The sequence below is a fragment of the Epinephelus moara genome, chromosome 16 (genome assembly GCF_006386435.1).
Source record: "Epinephelus moara isolate mb chromosome 16, YSFRI_EMoa_1.0, whole genome shotgun sequence".
In the NCBI taxonomy this organism is placed as follows: domain Eukaryota; kingdom Metazoa; phylum Chordata; class Actinopteri; order Perciformes; family Serranidae; genus Epinephelus; species Epinephelus moara.
The window spans coordinates 26,192,062-26,207,690 of NC_065521.1; the positions used below are offsets into that span (position 1 = coordinate 26,192,062).

Here is a 15,629-nt window from a genome sequence, read left to right on the forward strand (position 1 = left end):
CTTTATACAAATGTAACAAAACCCCCCCCCCCCCCCCCCCCACTGAAACTGTCACTAACTAGTCAGTCATGTTCAAACCTTAATTTAAAAAAAAGAGATGGCCTTTTCTAGTATTATATTTCAATGTACAGTTTGACCATATTGTAAAATAAACTTGAACGCTAAGTTGTTTGTATTTTTTTGTGACATTTAATTATTTGAATACGGTGCTTCAAGACATTATAAATCATTCTTCTTACAGGCAAAGTGGGCAAGTGGAGCTTGTGAATATGTTAGGGACTGGCCATGTTTGCATTTATTTTCCTTTTAATATTTCTGTGGATTTTACCCCCTTCATAAAAAAAATTAACAGATCACATCTAAGGTACAACTGTTGCCTCATTTGAGCCAGCCAACACCCTGGAATGGAGCTTGACCGGGCATGAGTGACGAGGTACTACACATATATCCATCAGGCTAATACGTAATGACATAAAATTTTATGGTGTGGCTTACTGTTTGTATATGAATGGACAGCGAGGCTATTAGTGCTGCTAATGGGCAATTTGTCAGCAGCAATTTGGCACATTGAGAGCTGCCATTTAAAAGAATCATGCCATGACAAGTCACCAGCAGTAGCTGTGCAGACGGAAACCATTGCAGGCAACAACCGCAGTACCAAAGGGTCGACACCCCGAAACCAGAAGAGCGCCGATACCATTTCTTTTAAAGAGGAAATATGAATACTAAGTACCTGATTAAGTGGAAAGACCAGTGCAGTGTACTTATGAGTCACTCACGCTATCATCATTAGCAGAATGGACTTTTGGGGGTTTCACTAAATAACAGTAGACTATCCTTACCATACACCTGGCAACTTAAAAATTGCACCCATACAGTGCACTAAAGCCTGGACCATGAAACATTATATTATTTAAATTTATCATCTTAGTTGTTTGTTAGAAAGAAAAAATAATAGTTAAAGATTGTCAAAACATCTAAGCTCATGTCATGTATTGTCTGTGGTGCCTGAACCATTTGTAGATGCTGAATACTAAGAAACTGTATCGACATTGATTCCAAAGCTGCAGATGACGTCTGTGTGAATCTACCAGAGAAGTCCCCAACATTCAGAGAGAATGCAGTGTCTGCATATAGATACATGCCACTAATCTCAGTGATAGAGACGCGCTGATTTTCTCTGCTGATTCCAGTTTCTTATCTGACCTGCTACTGTCAGTACACAAACATTTCTGTAACTTTTTTTGTGATGAAAAATCCAACTGTTAGTCATAACAAAACACTGACAGTTGTGTAACGTCTACACTCTTCTCCAAAGCAGGTTGCAGGACCGTCTCTCACTCAAAATCAAAATAAATAGTGCGTTATTGGATGGAGGTTTTGTGTATATATTAAAAATCTAACTAAAAGTTAATGCAATACATTTTACTTTGTCTGACATGTTTTTGAACAAATCTATTTCTGAATCAATGTCTTTTGCAGGAATGTAAAGGATTATTTTCAGTAAGCCTGTTTACTTGGTGCCACTTGGCAGGCAGCATGCTGCAACCTGCCCCACACTGTGCAATACAAGAGAGAAAGTAAAGGGGAGATCCCATGCTTCTGGCAGAAGAGCCGATTATTGCAATTACTCAGAGCAATATGCACGGGAATAAACTGCGGCCTTTTCACTTAGGGTCTAATAAACTCCCTACATTTGTCACTAGTTACTTTTAGAAATAAGTTTGCAAAAAGGATCTGGAAAAATTGCTGATAAACGGGCATGACAAAGCACTGGTATTTGCTACCTGGCAATGACAAAAGGTTGTAGCAACTGTGACAGTCACTTGGCATATGCATGGAAATTTAACACAAGATAGGTGAAGCTGCAGATCAGCTGATTCTGGTCAACAGCCAACTGATTGGTGCATCTCTACTTATTTATATTGACTGCTGACTGCTTAGAATAATTTTATTTAGCTTCTTTTTTAGTCGTCGCAAATTTACCTTCATGTAAAACAATCTGTGATGAAAACAGATGTATCGATAACGAACATGGAAGGCAGCATGACCAGTGTCTGTTTGCTGATCTGACACCTTCAGCTCCAGTGTTGACTATCAGCGTAGTCGACTAACTAACTAACTACCCTGATGCAGATGCTGCAAGCGCAGTGAACACATTTATTGGGCTATGATTGTAGTTTTGGTGTACTGAAGAGCGACATAAGCACTACGGCTGCGTGTTAATATGACTGAAAAATATCTGCAGACAAGAAAAGGTATGAACCAGTGAACCACAAGTATATGACAAATTAATACACAGAAGTCAGTGCAATGTTTTAACGTCAGAATCGGGGACAGGCCTGGACTGAATATCAAGTCATCGAAGACGTGCGACAATTTCTGATGACAATATTAGTGTGATGGAATCTTACGAACTTGTGCCAAAACTAATTTCAACATGCAAATTGTGAGATACACATAAACAAACCTACCATTTCATAAGAAACATTAGTTCTCCACATGAGTCCGTTGCTCCAATGATCTTTTCAGGCTCGAGGCCTCTCTCAAAGCCACGTGCAACTAGAATGTCATCCTGAAAGACAACAAAGAAAGACAAAAAATATGGTTTTATAGTATACAAAAATTACTTAAGTGCTGGAGTATGTTATAACCAAATGTTAGATTGTAGATTAGTTATGTTTAGATAGATTAGCAAATCTTTCACAATTCTACAGAGCACATATATGCTTACATTATTTGTTTTGTTTTGAAACCGGAAAATTATCTTTTAATGAAGGCTTTCCAATACTAAATAAACTAAAATAAAAATACGACCTTCTGCATCCTTTCGGTATAAAACCTACTGAATTTGTTAACCTAGGTAAACGAATTCCTGGTAATAAAAGTGGTTTGCGTTTCCACCTCACCTCAAGTTCCGGAAAATTTATTCAAATTAGTGCGATGACGTAGATGAGTCGGTGTGTGCCCTGTGTTTGGCTCCGCCAGCTTGCTACATGCTAGTGTAGAGAGAGGAGTGGCTGTTTGTCTCAGCCAGCAGCTAAGTTTAAAAGTATTTTAAGATAAGTGTCAAATTAAGTTAGTCTTCATACAGACAGCTGTCATTTCAGCTTATTAGTAACAGTTCACTATCAGCTGAACTAGCGCGCTGTCCTTGTGTAAGACATAACATTAGTGTCAGTGGATGAGAGACTGTGGATGGAGCGTACCAATTATTGCTGCCTACATGTTTACATGTTCATGCTTACTGAACACATGTATTGATAAATTATTGGCTTCTTACTCCCTAAGGGTTAATGTCACTTACAGTAACGAGTGTAGCTGCCGTCAGCTCGAGTCTTTTTCAAGTTATTTTCACTTTGGTTGCACCGGGGCCGCTCGGCTGTTCACCGGTTATCATGTCGCATCGGTGTGTGTGTAGAGGAGATCAGCGTCAGCACAAAAGAACCGATACAGTTAGCGCTTATCAATACTACGGTCTTTAATAATTTAGCTCCACGGTTAATTTAGTACCGGGTACCAGAAAACGAAGTGAAGCTTGTGGAAATTAAATAAAGCTTGCGGCAGATGCCCGTACCAGGAAGTGCAGAACGCTGCAAGTGTGTGCTCCACTGATCAGTGTTCTTCAGCAAACAGCCCCACCCCTCAAGAATTACGGGTAATCTGAAAAGCCCTACCCCCCCACTATGTACTTTTTCCAGGGTAAATTTGAGGTTGAGGGAAAGTGTTTTTACCCGGGTTATTTCAGTGGAAACACGGAGGTTTTTCAAAATTCCAGGTAATTGATAAAAGTTCCTGCGATGGAAAAGGGGCTATTGAGAACTGGCATAAGCTGTGGCATATCAATGAAGAGCTGCCTAAGTGTGCTCTTGGAAATGTAAAGGTTGTCTCTCTCTTCTAAGATGAGACACCCATCAGCTGTTAATTAACATACAAATACAGAGGTTTTAATCTAGAGCTGAGCTATTGTTTCCTCCAAGAGTGGAAAGCTACTTTAAGGTGCAGCACACAAAGCCTGAAAAAAAGATAACCTCACACATGCATATTGAAATGTACTATAACCCTTACACAGACTTCCGATGCCATTTCAAGAACATGATAAAACTACTGCACAGACACATTACATACCTCCTTCTTCTTCTTGGGCTTACTTCCACCCTCCTCATCGTCATCCGAGCTCCTCTTCTTTGAGCCACTGGAGTCTTTGGTGCGTCCCAAGGAGCCAGATTTGCTGGCCCCGCTGCTAAGCGTGGAGCTTCCACCACTGCTGCTGCTGCTTTTCTTGTAGGTCTTCATGAATTCTGAAATAAGCTCAGGGCAGTCCAGGTTCTTCTCTGGCTCCCAGGTGTTGTGTTTTCTGAGGAAGACCACAACACAGTGCAGCACGTCAGTACCACTATAACCAAAACTATTCATCAACAACACTGTTCAGAGATGGATAATCTCTTAAAATCAATATTATATTATCAAACTTGATATAATCTGCAATTTCCATAACAATGTAGCTTATCTTCTAATCTTCATTTGCTACCATAGCTTGGACTTTAAAGGAGCATTACAGTGCACAGCTACCGCTGTCTGAGTAGGCAGTGTAACAGTGAGCTCTGGTTAGCACACCAGCAGAAAAACAACTTACTCTGAATATCCTTTCCACTTCAGGAAGAACTCGACCCTGCCTTTGACCACCCTCCTGTCCAGCACCTTCTCCACAACATATTCTTCCTCATCTGAGGAGGAGGAGTCCTCTTCGCGAGACTTTTTGCCCATAATAAAGTTTGTTGCTGAACACCACGCTGTCGCAGGCCAATGGCACTTCCCTGTAACGTAAGAAAACGACAATGACGCTAACGTTGCAGAGAATATGGATGATATTCTCTGGCTGATACACCTGGTTCTCTATCGTCAAGCACAAAACGTGATCTGGCGGCATACCGCAGATACTATCGTGTATCAACGAAAGGCATAATTTCATTGTCGTTTACCCAATCTGCAACAGGCACGACAAACAGAGGGAAGCTAAACTAATTAGAGGGCTAAAGATCTCTCGGTAACCGTCCACTCGCTTAAATACTTACGATGTTAAATAACGTAAAGTTACCAGGAAACGTATTACGTGCACATTAGAGTGAAGACATGGTGCTGTGTTTGCTAAGCAACTAGCTAACCAAAGGGCATGAAAGGCAAACTTGCTAAAGCAGGTATCGTTAGCATGCAAGCTAACGCTAGACCAAGCTAACATTAGCTAACGCTGATACCAAAATGCAAATGGAAACCGATACTAGTTGCTGCATGAAGCTCTTTGATGTAACTTAACAGTTTCTCACCCTTGAGATGTGTGGACCGACGGTCTTGGCTCGTTTGCTTCAGCAATAACGGGTGGCTTTTGTGGAACTGCGGGTCTGTGAGGCCAACAGAAGGGCTACTTTAGCATCTAGCCTGGATCACACAAAGCTGCTGTGCGTAAAAAGCGCGGGTTAAAGGCGGCGCACAAAGAATGTGCCCGCCCCTCGGTCAGCTGATGACCTACATTGGTTAGCTAATATCCCTCCTGCCGTGATTATAGCTATATTCTCCAAGTGTTCGGGACATGTTTATTATGATGCTTTTGCATTGTGTGTCTATATGGAAAATACACATTAGATATTGATGTGTGTCGATATTGTCGTGTATCGACGTTGCTTCACCGAGAGGCAAAGCTGCACCTCCACCCACACGTCAAAATAATAAACATTAAGAATCGGTTATCTGTCATTTTTAAGTGCTGTTTTCCTGTGTCTTCGGTAATGCTGCATTCATGGCTTTACAGTGGCCATTGTTTTTCTCGTATTTTACACATATCCCTGACACACAACACCCGTAGCCATTTTTTATACACGATTGTGAACTGCACCGCCTGCTGGCAGATGATTGGCCGTTAGTAGTGATTTCTTTGAATTTTGACCAATCAAAATTTAACAAATGCTGTCGACAGACTGCAGCGGGAACTACTGACCAATCGCTGCGTAGAAGAGGCGTTTCCTTTGCTATTTATTCTACTGTTCAGGAGCAGCCTGGGCTTGTCTGACGCAGATCACTTCTCTCCGGTCAGTTCTCAAGGAGTCATCAAGGATTTGCTTGTAGAAATGGCGAACAACGTAAGTGTTGCATTCACAACGACTCTAATGCCCATTCCGTGCTTGCTGCGTGTGTAAAAACTGCCGTTAGTTTTGAAACTACTGCGAATATGCGATGCTAAACAAAGGCTACGTTTTCTAGCAACTGCAGCTATTGGGCATTGTGAAGCCGCCATTTTGTTGCAGCTGGGCCTCGTGGCCTTTTGTTCTCGTGGGCCACTATATACGTATTTTAATAATTTCGCTATACTCCTGGCTTCTGCAACAACTTAAAGATGCAGAAACACCATAATTAGAGACACATTTTGTATTTTCGTGTAACCGCTGCCGAAAGCACTCCATAATAGCAGAGCTGTCCGCTAACGTTAATGGCGGCGGCGTCGCCCTCCCCCACCCGGTCCTGATTTTTGATATGTGACGCAGGATTAAACTAATAACAGCATTCTCAATTCTGTGGCGGTTATTGTGAAATTATAGTTATCGAAACTGCACCCAGTGCTTCTGTAAGTGACGGTGCGTGTTTTAATGCTCGCGTCTTTCCCTGTCCATTGTGCAGGTCCCACGTGAGCCGGAGCAGCTTCGCAAGCTGTTCATTGGAGGTTTGAGCTTCGAGACCACAGATGAAAGCCTGCGGGCTCACTTTGAGCAATGGGGGGGCCTTACAGATTGTGTGGTAAGTGCAGCTCTTTGCACTGCTTTACATTAACATTTCTGTGTAATGATAAACAAAAAACATTGTAGGTAACATTGGTAACCAATATCATCACCTTTAGGTCATGAGGGATCCCAACAGCAAGAGATCCAGGGGCTTTGGATTTGTTACATACTCGTCAGTTGATGAAGTTGATGCTGCCATGTCTGCCCGCCCTCATAAGGTTGATGGGAGAGTTGTTGAACCTAAACGAGCCGTTTCCAGGGAGGTATGTTGAATGTTGTATTCTACAAAACCTGCATTGAGTAAATGTCGTGTGCATGAAGAAGGTATGTGTTAAGTTACAATGGCAAATGTCTTTGATCACAGGACTCAAACAGGCCAGGTGCCCATGTTACAGTGAAAAAGATCTTTGTTGGGGGTATCAAGGAGGATACAGAGGAGTCGCACCTGCGAGACTACTTCACACAATTTGGCAAGATTGAGGTCATTGACATCATGACTGACCGTAATACAGGAAAGAAGAGGGGCTTTGCCTTTGTGACCTTCGATGATCACGATTCAGTCGACAGGATTGTCAGTAAGTGCAAATGTTCACTGATTTTTGCTGCATAGTGTCAGATTCACCAACCTAATTGTCTTGAATGGCTGGCTGCTAATACCCTTTCCTTCCCCCAGTCCAGAAATATCACACAATCAACTCCCACAACTGTGAAGTCAGGAAGGCCCTCACAAGACAGGAAATGCAGACTGCAGGAATGGGAATGAGAGGTAAGATCCAGCTTATGCAGTTAAGCCAGATTAATGTTCATAGTTGACACACTGGCACAGTAAATACTATTCCTGAGCTTATGGTTGTGTTTTGCTCTAGGCCGCAGCACTGGTGGAAGGCCTTATGACTGTGACAGATTCAGCCAGGGTAAGGCTTCTTTGATAATGGGGTTAACATAATTTTTGTTTACTAACTAGCATAATATACAATGTCTGAAAGCTGACTTGGTGTATTTGCTTGTCTTTCAGGTGGCAGAGGCAGATATGATGATGGTCCTTACAACTGTAATGGGGGTGGTGGTAAGTAACATTTTATTTTGAAAATACTTCAGCTGACAAAGAAGCCTGGTAGCATACTAAGTAGGCTATACTGTTGTAGGCTATGGAGGTGGTCCCGGCGGTCCTGGTGGATACAATAATGGCGGTGGCGGCGGCGGCGGCAACCGAGGTTATAACCAGGGTGGCTACAACCAGGGTGGTGGAGGCGGCGGAGGCTATGGTGGAAATGGCTATGATGCCAACGGCTATGGTAAGTACCATCTGAAATCATACAAGGTTCTGCACCTGTTTAATGCAATCGTGTTCTGTGTTCAAAATTTATTAATTTTTTTCCCCCCTTGCTGATGAACTTCTAGGCAACTGTGGTGGTGGTGGTGGCGGCGGCGGCAGTGGCAATAACTACAACATGGGCCACTACGATCCACAGGCCTCCAACTTTGGCCCAATGAAGAACAACTATGGTGGTGGCGGTGGTGGCGGTGTTGGCAGGAACTTTGGTAAGATGGATAAAGCATTTTGTATTATGTGTACGTCAGTTGGCATAGTTTCTGTTAGCTGAGACTTCCTCTGTTGCTTCCAGGTGGCGGCTACGGAGGTGGCTCCAACAGTGGTGGATATGGCCGTCAAGCACGGTTTTGAAATGTGAATTGGTAAGTACACGATGGCATGCCTCAACTGTTAATTTTGTATCATAAAACCAGAGTTTGTAGTTGCAGGGACTCGTTAAGTGTAGATAAACTTAAAAAAATTCACTCTGGATGTCAGGTCATACGAAGTCAGTGCACAGTTAACAATGTTGTTCCGTATTGTTCAACAGGACTGAGTACTTAGGAGAGGAGAGCAAGGAGAGGAGAGCAAGCGAAGTGACAGGGCAGCTGCAGGTTTACCTCCTAAATCTGCTCAGCCAAACAGTTGTGGCAGGTTACAGCTGCTGCAAGAAGAGATGTACAGTAGATAAATCATGGAGGGTCTTCATTTAAAAGTTTTGTGTTTTTTCATCTAAATGTGTTTCTGGAAAGCAAGCATTCCAATGAGGTTTTTATGTAGTTTTTTTTTCCTGGTTTTTATTTGTAACTGCAACCAATCAAGCTGAAATAAACCATCTTTCAGTTTTTTTAAAGTCGTTAGCCTCTTGAGTGGTTTGGGAAAGGGAGGGTTCACTATTAGGTGATGCACAATGTGGGATGAGGGACATATTATACACATGTGAGGAGCCAAACAAACAATTGTGATGTGTGAGAAGAGACATACCACATACACAATGAGTCATAAGTTGATGCATTTACAATACCGACTGAGGAATGAAAAGTGGTGCACAAATGCCTCGTCAGAAAGAGCTCACCACTTGGTACAGACTACCCTGAGTTCTGCAAAGATCAACTGGAGGATGCTAGCTTACATGCAAAGTCTTTGAGGCTAGTCATGGAAGCCAGCTGAGGGAGAGAAGTAGCAAAACCACCGCCAGGATCATTGAAGCAGGGGAGAGTGAGAACAGATGCCTGAGGCTAGCAGGCAGCAGCTACCAAAAGGCTTAAGTGCTGTCAGTAGGTAAGACCAGACTTCTCAACTACTGATAGTATGTCTTGCTTTTGTCATGTAGCTGGTAGTAAGTTGTGTAGCCCAGTAATGACGTAACATTTTTGTGAAAACAAGTTTTATTACGATGTACATTGTTGACTGGTAAATTGGCCTCCTAATAGGGCATAGAGGCCCTAAAACATTTTGCATGCTGTGAACAAAATGAACACCTTTCTGCATAAGATTTGCATTTTACTTATTTGGCATTTCTGCTTTCTAGGAAAGTCCCTACACGGTCTCCAAAGCCTGAGTTCCATTTCAGCATTCCAATCACAATGGCTCAATCGGTACAAATCCTCATCATTAAAACTGTCCACATGACTTTTTCTTTTTTGGTATTTATTTAACTTTAACTATTCTCTTTTACAGGCTTCCCGAACAATCATGCTGATGCTGAAGACTTTTATACTTTTTTACTGAAGACTGCTGTGCAGTGTTTTTAGTTTTTTAATAAAGTCTTTTTTATAAGGCACTCTGGTGTCGTCTCAGTCAATTTAAAAGCATGAAAAGTGTCCAATGATACATGAATGACAGGTTTTACATGTAACAGTTAAGTCAGCCATATGAGAAGTAACTTCCAGACAGTTCACACACTTTCAGTTGGCACAATCAGGCAGTACACCTTCTGTAAGGGTATTAAATATTGAGTATCTATTCAGCAGTGCTCTCTCTTTTGCATAGTTGTGTGAGGTACCAAATAAATTTTACCATCAGGTGTTTGTTGTAGGCCGTATTCATCTATCGAGTATGGTTGTCCATCTTCATCTCTCAAGTGAGTAAACACTTCTGAGTAAAGGTCTGTAAGGCGACATTTAATATAAGACAAGCTGCGCTGAAACTCGAGCCTTTCCTGCGTCAGGTGCTCTCTTTGGGCCTGCAGCTGGTTCAGTTCTCTCTCAAGGTGAATTATGCTCTCAAGCTTCCTTTTCCTGCAGTTCTGAGCTGCCACCTTGTTCTTCCCTCTCCGTCTAATGTCCCTGACCAGTGCAAGTTGACTATCTGTCAGGCTATACTGCGTCAGGAGCTCGTTGAAGTCATCCACAGGTAGATTGATAATCTTCTCCATGGGGAAAGGGATCTTCAAAGCCATGGCGCGCCGCTCGTCTCTGCTCAGCGGAGCCGGAGTGGAGATGCTTCCTTGTGGTTTTGTGTACATGTTATGTTGTGAGCTCCCTCTGCTGGACACTCCAGAGTCTATGTACAGGTCGCCTAGAGCAGAGGCCTGGCCCTGCTGTTTCACAGACCGAGGAGTCAGAGCATTAGATAAAGGCTGAGATGAATTAGGGGGTGAATAAAAAGACGGATGTGCACCTGAGTGTAGATATGAGTGAGACTGACCCTGGTAGTCCATTGAGTAACGGACATGTGCTCTTCTGGCTTGCTCTGCCATGCTGTCTGGTTCACCATCACTGTATGTTATGCCCATGTCTACACCCTGGTAACCTGGTGCACCACCGACAGGATTGTCTGGGGAGGCCAAAGGTGGACTGGACCCCAGAGAGAGACCTGAGTCAGACTCTAGATCTTCAGCTGGGCGTGCGTGTGAACTTTGTCCATGTGTAGTCCACAGCATGTGCCGACGTAGATCCTGAGAGAGACAAGCGTTGGCCCTCCTGTGCCCTTGGGAAGTACTGGACATGTTCATATGTTCCCTCAGAGCCATGTGCGAGGGCTGCGCGTGAGAAGAGATGGGGAGCATTCTTTGATTGAGTTGAGATTCAGAGGGTGCGTACATCGTCTCTGTGTTGTTCAGACCATGACACGCAGGCACCTCTTCAGAGTAACATCCATCATAAGTGTCCGCAGTGCTGAGCTCACAGGGAGCAGGAGGAGGCTCCGAATGGGACTGAGCCATCCCATATCCTCCCATGGGGACCATGGGCTCCATAGTTTGGTATTGTGTTGTTTCATAGGAGCCTTCATTGGGGACTTCAAACTCCTGCAACGAAAACAAAAAGATGCACTTATGATTGACAGGTACATCAGTGTACTTCTCACATGCTCACACACAACTATTAAATTAAAGACCTAAGTCAATTACTGTCTTTTACACATTTCATCTGGCTCACTATAGAACACAGTTTGCCCCCACTTCAGCATGCCACCCATCGCCTATGAAGGGCTCTCATAGACATGATCGGGTTTCACCTGGAAACAGATGGCTATTGTGCGGTGCAGGGGGCCGCTAGCAACATACAGCACTTGCCCCCTCTCACAATCTCTTCATCCTGCCATCACTCAAATGCCTCATTGTTGCCTCCCTCAGCTGAGTGTGTGTTAGTTTTACAGTTAGCACCACATGAATATAGAAAAATATGTATCTAAAATGCAACATGTATTCTGTACTTTCATTTTCATTTATGAACCACATTTTAACTGCTGTGCTTCATATTTTACTTTTACCATGACACTGAAAATAACAGTTTTGTCACTGGTTAAAATTAGTTGATGAAATACATTCATATCTGCTGAGTTTTGAGAAGCACAAAAAATGTTATTTACTAAATTATCCTCACAATGCAACATGCACCTCTATGATAACACAGCATGACGTATTATGACAATGTACAGTAATTGTGCATATCTGGGATAAGACACACCACATAACGTAACATATTTGGCAATAAAAAATACATTATTACAGTGCTCTCAGTGTGTCAGTGCAGAAGAGTTACCTGCAGTTCTGTGATGGCCATCAGCTCCTGCCAAGCTACATCCATCTCTGTGTCCTGGGCAGCTCCATGAGACCTGGCTCCAGGGAAATTAGCTGACATGGACACTCCCCCGCACAGCCTGCCTGGAGTGCCTAATACCTTGTAACAGAAAAGAAAATTGATTACCTTTCATTCATTCATAAATCTATTTGAGTCTTGATTATGTGTTTCTTAGAGAGACTTACCTCGCAGGTTCTCCTCAGAGGGAGAACATAGTTGGCTGTTGAACACATTCAGAACAGGCTCTAGCTGCAACATACCAACCTGGCAAAGACACAGAATAGCACGTTATGATCACCCAGCCTCTAAACTTTAACACACAAAAAAGACATAGTATCTGCAAACACACATTTCTAATACATACAGTAAGCTACATATCTGTAGACCTCTCGGTGCTTAATAAATGACTGTCTGGCTGTTGTGTAGGGTCTATTGGAGCACATGAAGGGTTCAGTTCAGTTGAGCTGACTCCTCCCATCAGCTGTCCCTGGTGCAGCTATGCCGACCCCTGATAAGACAATCTGCGGGAAAACAGCGTGCTTTACAAGACACACTGGGGCCTGATGGCTGCTTTGGTGAATTTGGTGTTCGGCTAACATGTTGGCAGTTATCTTTCAACTCTTTTGGTTGAGCTCTGACAATAGCCGATAATTTAGAGTATTGGCATCTCCAACTTGTGTTTAAGAATTCTGAAAATATTCCAATTTATTTAAAAACAAAATCAAAATATCAAGTTTTCAACACAAATGAAACAGCTGCTTCATTACTGAATAATTCCTAACCAGATCTTGTCACTTGTACAGCTGCGTAATGTACATTTTTGATAATACTCACACATACTCGCACACCCCACAGTATGTCAGGGCATACGTATATGAACAATATGTACACACAGGCATATACGCAAACACATTTAGTTGTTCAGATGTTTTAACCTGAATTTAAAAGCCTAACCACAGAGATGGGGATGCCATTGCCCTCAGCTATAGACGCCCTATAGCCTACCTGTTGCATTGTTTCACCTTATGTAACATTTTTTAAATAAGCTAAACAATAAATAGGTGGTGAGAATCTGCCTTATCGCTTTGGGTCAATTAAAACTCATCTTTTGCGTTGGCTAGAATAATGATTTTATCCTTAACTTTTCCATCAGTCAATAGATCACTTTAATAATTTGCAAATGCCATTCCTGACACCATGTTGATTTACTTCATGTTTGAACAAGCAGGATGTCTTCCCATCAATAAATCCAAAATGTGATGTCATCAAGTGGCAGCCTCGAGCTACTCCACTGACAATGATGCACAAACTGGCTTTGTGGTTATGACACAGCTAAAGGAGTGGTTGAAGGTGCCTTTGAAGTGAGAATTATTTCAAATTAAAAAAGACATAGCTATCAAAGTCAAGCTAATTGGAGCGGGGTATCAAACAAACAGCTGTGTCACATTGAGGTGTCACAGATTACAGCCCTGGTTCGGTGAGTTTAGCTTTTGAAGAGGCTTTAATGGTCTGGATCTGAAACTGTCTCTGATCTGAGAAAAAAATTTTTTGCAAAATGTTGTACACTTAATTCTTTCTACTTGGTCATGGTGCAATCCATGAACAAATGTGTTTCCTCTTTTTAAGATTCTAATTACACATCTAATGTCCTCTCACTGACCTTTAGAATAAACAGTGTACATTAAATTTGTGTATTATATCAGTGAAACTTGTCTGTAAGGCTATTTGCCATCATGTGCCATGTGTGAATTATTTCGTAATGTTTAAAGGTTATGAAACATGGGGTTATAATAACTATATCCTGCTACTACCGGCATTGTGTTTCGTGGTAGGTTTCTTAAGGCTGTTTCCTTTATCATAATTCACTGTCAAGACTCAAAACTCACTTGTTCAGTTAGCAAAATGAAGAAGTTGATGAAAAAGTGAGTCGGATTACGTCTGCAGGTTTTATAAGTTCAAATAAAGTAAAATGTATTTGTCTGTGTCATTACTTAACTGTATTATGTATAACTTAAATGCTTGGAGGCTTCAGCAACAACATAAATGTACTGTTCAATAGCTCACTTTGTTACAAAGTGTGGTGTTACATCTACTTGAATATACTGCAATAAAGATTTAATTTAAGCAGCCTCAGCTTTGCAGTTGTAAAACAAAAAGATCTGTTAAATCATAAGAAGTAAGATGTGAATGAACATACCTGAGCAACATGGTCTGCTTCTCCAACAGGTGATGAGTAAAAAAAAAAGAAACTTCAAATGCGAAGCACAATCCTGGTGGTGAGAAGAAAAAAAATGAGTAAAAGCAGATTCTGTTCTTTTCTCACAGATGTTGTGGTGTTGCTGACTCCAGGCCTCTTGCTCTATCTCTCATTCAACTGTCTGTCTCTGTCTGTTCAGCTACACATACAGTCACCGGCATAAATGGGATGGCTCTGTGCAGACAAACGCAATCTTCCTGTAATGCACCCACACCACAGTTTTTTGCACTCTTGTATCCTTAATAGCACACTTGCACCCCAACCTCCAAATTTCCCTTTTGCCCACATGACAAACCACAAACCAACAGTCTGGCGCACACCACGACAATCATTCTGTCAGGCCACACTGAAGTAGGTAGGTGTTTACGAAAACAGAAAAAAACCTGTAAGCAATTTTGATTCTAATTATGCAGTGACAACAGACATAAAACAATCTCATTAAACAACTAAATGTGAGTGAAAACTAGCCGGATGGTTGTCCCTTTCCTGGCCAAACCGTACAAGAACTGCGTCCTTTCAAATCCTCCCAAGCGAACGGTATGAGGAGTGTGATGTGGAGCACCTGGAGCCGGCATTGCAGTGAGGGCCCTGTTGGAGCAGGGGTGGGTTGGAGGCAGGATTGAGACTTAGTTTAGCAGAGATGGAATGTACACCCTCAGACAGGTAAGAAAGACTACATTGTTCCCCTATCTGGCAGAGCAACCGCCAAGGGAGAGAGAGGAGCAGGGGGAGAATGGAGGGGAGCGTGTCTTACATAGCAAGTGACCATTAAAATCCCTCACAAAAAAATCCCCTCATTGCCCTGATCTGAAGCACTGTGAGCAGGGAGCTCACAAAGGCTGTGTGTTGTGTTGAGCTGCTCTATTGTGCTGCAGCTTTCACACAATTACTGATAGCAGAGATGTTGCATATTAATTGTTCAATAGAGCAATTTATCTTTATGCACAGTGATCGCAGGCTGTCCCACAGCGACAAAGATGATTTTGGGACTAATCGGCCTCACATGAAATATTAAAGACTATTATGCTCTGTGAAAGACCCCCTAATGTGTACATTGTGTACAACATAGTGGATAGATTTCACTTTCAATCAATTTGTTAATGAAATCACTTGATGGACACATTGAACCACACATCTGTTAATATAGCCTCTGTGGCTACAACACAAGGCAGCAAGTATAATTTAATTGGGGTGACACATCCACTCCCCACAATATTAAAACCTGCTGCAAATGCCCCCCACATATATTGATTTAAAAAAAACAG

General features: G+C 42.3%; 3 protein-coding genes across 6 annotated transcripts in view; 1 reads left to right on the forward strand and 2 right to left on the reverse strand.

Annotated features, from left to right (window-relative positions):
• The window catches only part of cbx5 (chromobox homolog 5 (HP1 alpha homolog, Drosophila)), a 7,476-nt gene extending 1,995 nt beyond the window's left edge, over positions 1 to 5,481 (reverse strand). Inside the window, exons 1-4 of the mRNA XM_050063834.1 lie at positions 5,325 to 5,481; positions 4,637 to 4,817; positions 4,129 to 4,357; positions 2,475 to 2,575 (exon numbers count right to left, since the gene is read on the reverse strand). Coding sequence (XP_049919791.1) covers positions 2,475 to 2,575; positions 4,129 to 4,357; positions 4,637 to 4,767 — 461 coding nt within the window. The 5' untranslated portion in view covers positions 4,768 to 4,817; positions 5,325 to 5,481. The remainder of the gene's footprint in view (positions 1 to 2,474; positions 2,576 to 4,128; positions 4,358 to 4,636; positions 4,818 to 5,324) is intronic.
• Positions 5,482 to 5,980: 499 nt separating this feature from the next.
• Positions 5,981 to 9,865, forward strand: hnrnpa1b (heterogeneous nuclear ribonucleoprotein A1b). 2 transcript variants are annotated; one of them, XR_007571161.1, is made up of 12 exons: positions 5,981 to 6,134; positions 6,670 to 6,786; positions 6,887 to 7,033; positions 7,135 to 7,345; positions 7,444 to 7,536; positions 7,637 to 7,684; positions 7,786 to 7,836; positions 7,916 to 8,065; positions 8,172 to 8,312; positions 8,396 to 8,465; positions 9,614 to 9,680; positions 9,763 to 9,865. XR_007571161.1 is itself a non-coding variant. In XM_050063832.1 (11 exons), the coding sequence occupies exons 1-10, from the start codon at positions 6,123 to 6,125 to the stop codon at positions 8,452 to 8,454; spliced, it is 1,029 nt and encodes a 342-aa protein (XP_049919789.1). In that variant the 5' UTR covers positions 5,981 to 6,122; the 3' UTR covers positions 8,455 to 8,465; positions 8,633 to 8,938. The 2 variants fall into 2 exon arrangements, 1 of the variants encoding a protein (XP_049919789.1); XM_050063832.1 differs by lacking the exons at positions 9,614 to 9,680; positions 9,763 to 9,865 and adding an exon at positions 8,633 to 8,938.
• A 146-nt stretch (positions 9,866 to 10,011) lies between these two features.
• On the reverse strand, positions 10,012 to 14,471 carry nfe2 (nuclear factor, erythroid 2). 3 transcript variants are annotated; one of them, XM_050063831.1, is made up of 5 exons: positions 14,305 to 14,471; positions 12,293 to 12,371; positions 12,069 to 12,206; positions 10,732 to 11,332; positions 10,418 to 10,624 (listed from the first exon to the last, which is right to left on the reverse strand). In XM_050063831.1, the coding sequence occupies exons 2-5, from the start codon at positions 12,338 to 12,340 to the stop codon at positions 10,551 to 10,553; spliced, it is 861 nt and encodes a 286-aa protein (XP_049919788.1). In that variant the 5' UTR covers positions 12,341 to 12,371; positions 14,305 to 14,471; the 3' UTR covers positions 10,418 to 10,550. The 3 variants fall into 3 exon arrangements, with proteins under 3 accessions (XP_049919786.1, XP_049919787.1, XP_049919788.1); XM_050063829.1 differs by having other exon boundaries at positions 10,012 to 11,332; positions 14,305 to 14,469; XM_050063830.1 differs by lacking the exon at positions 14,305 to 14,471 and adding an exon at positions 12,472 to 12,528 and having other exon boundaries at positions 10,012 to 11,332.
• Between the last annotated feature and the right edge of the window lie 1,158 nt (positions 14,472 to 15,629).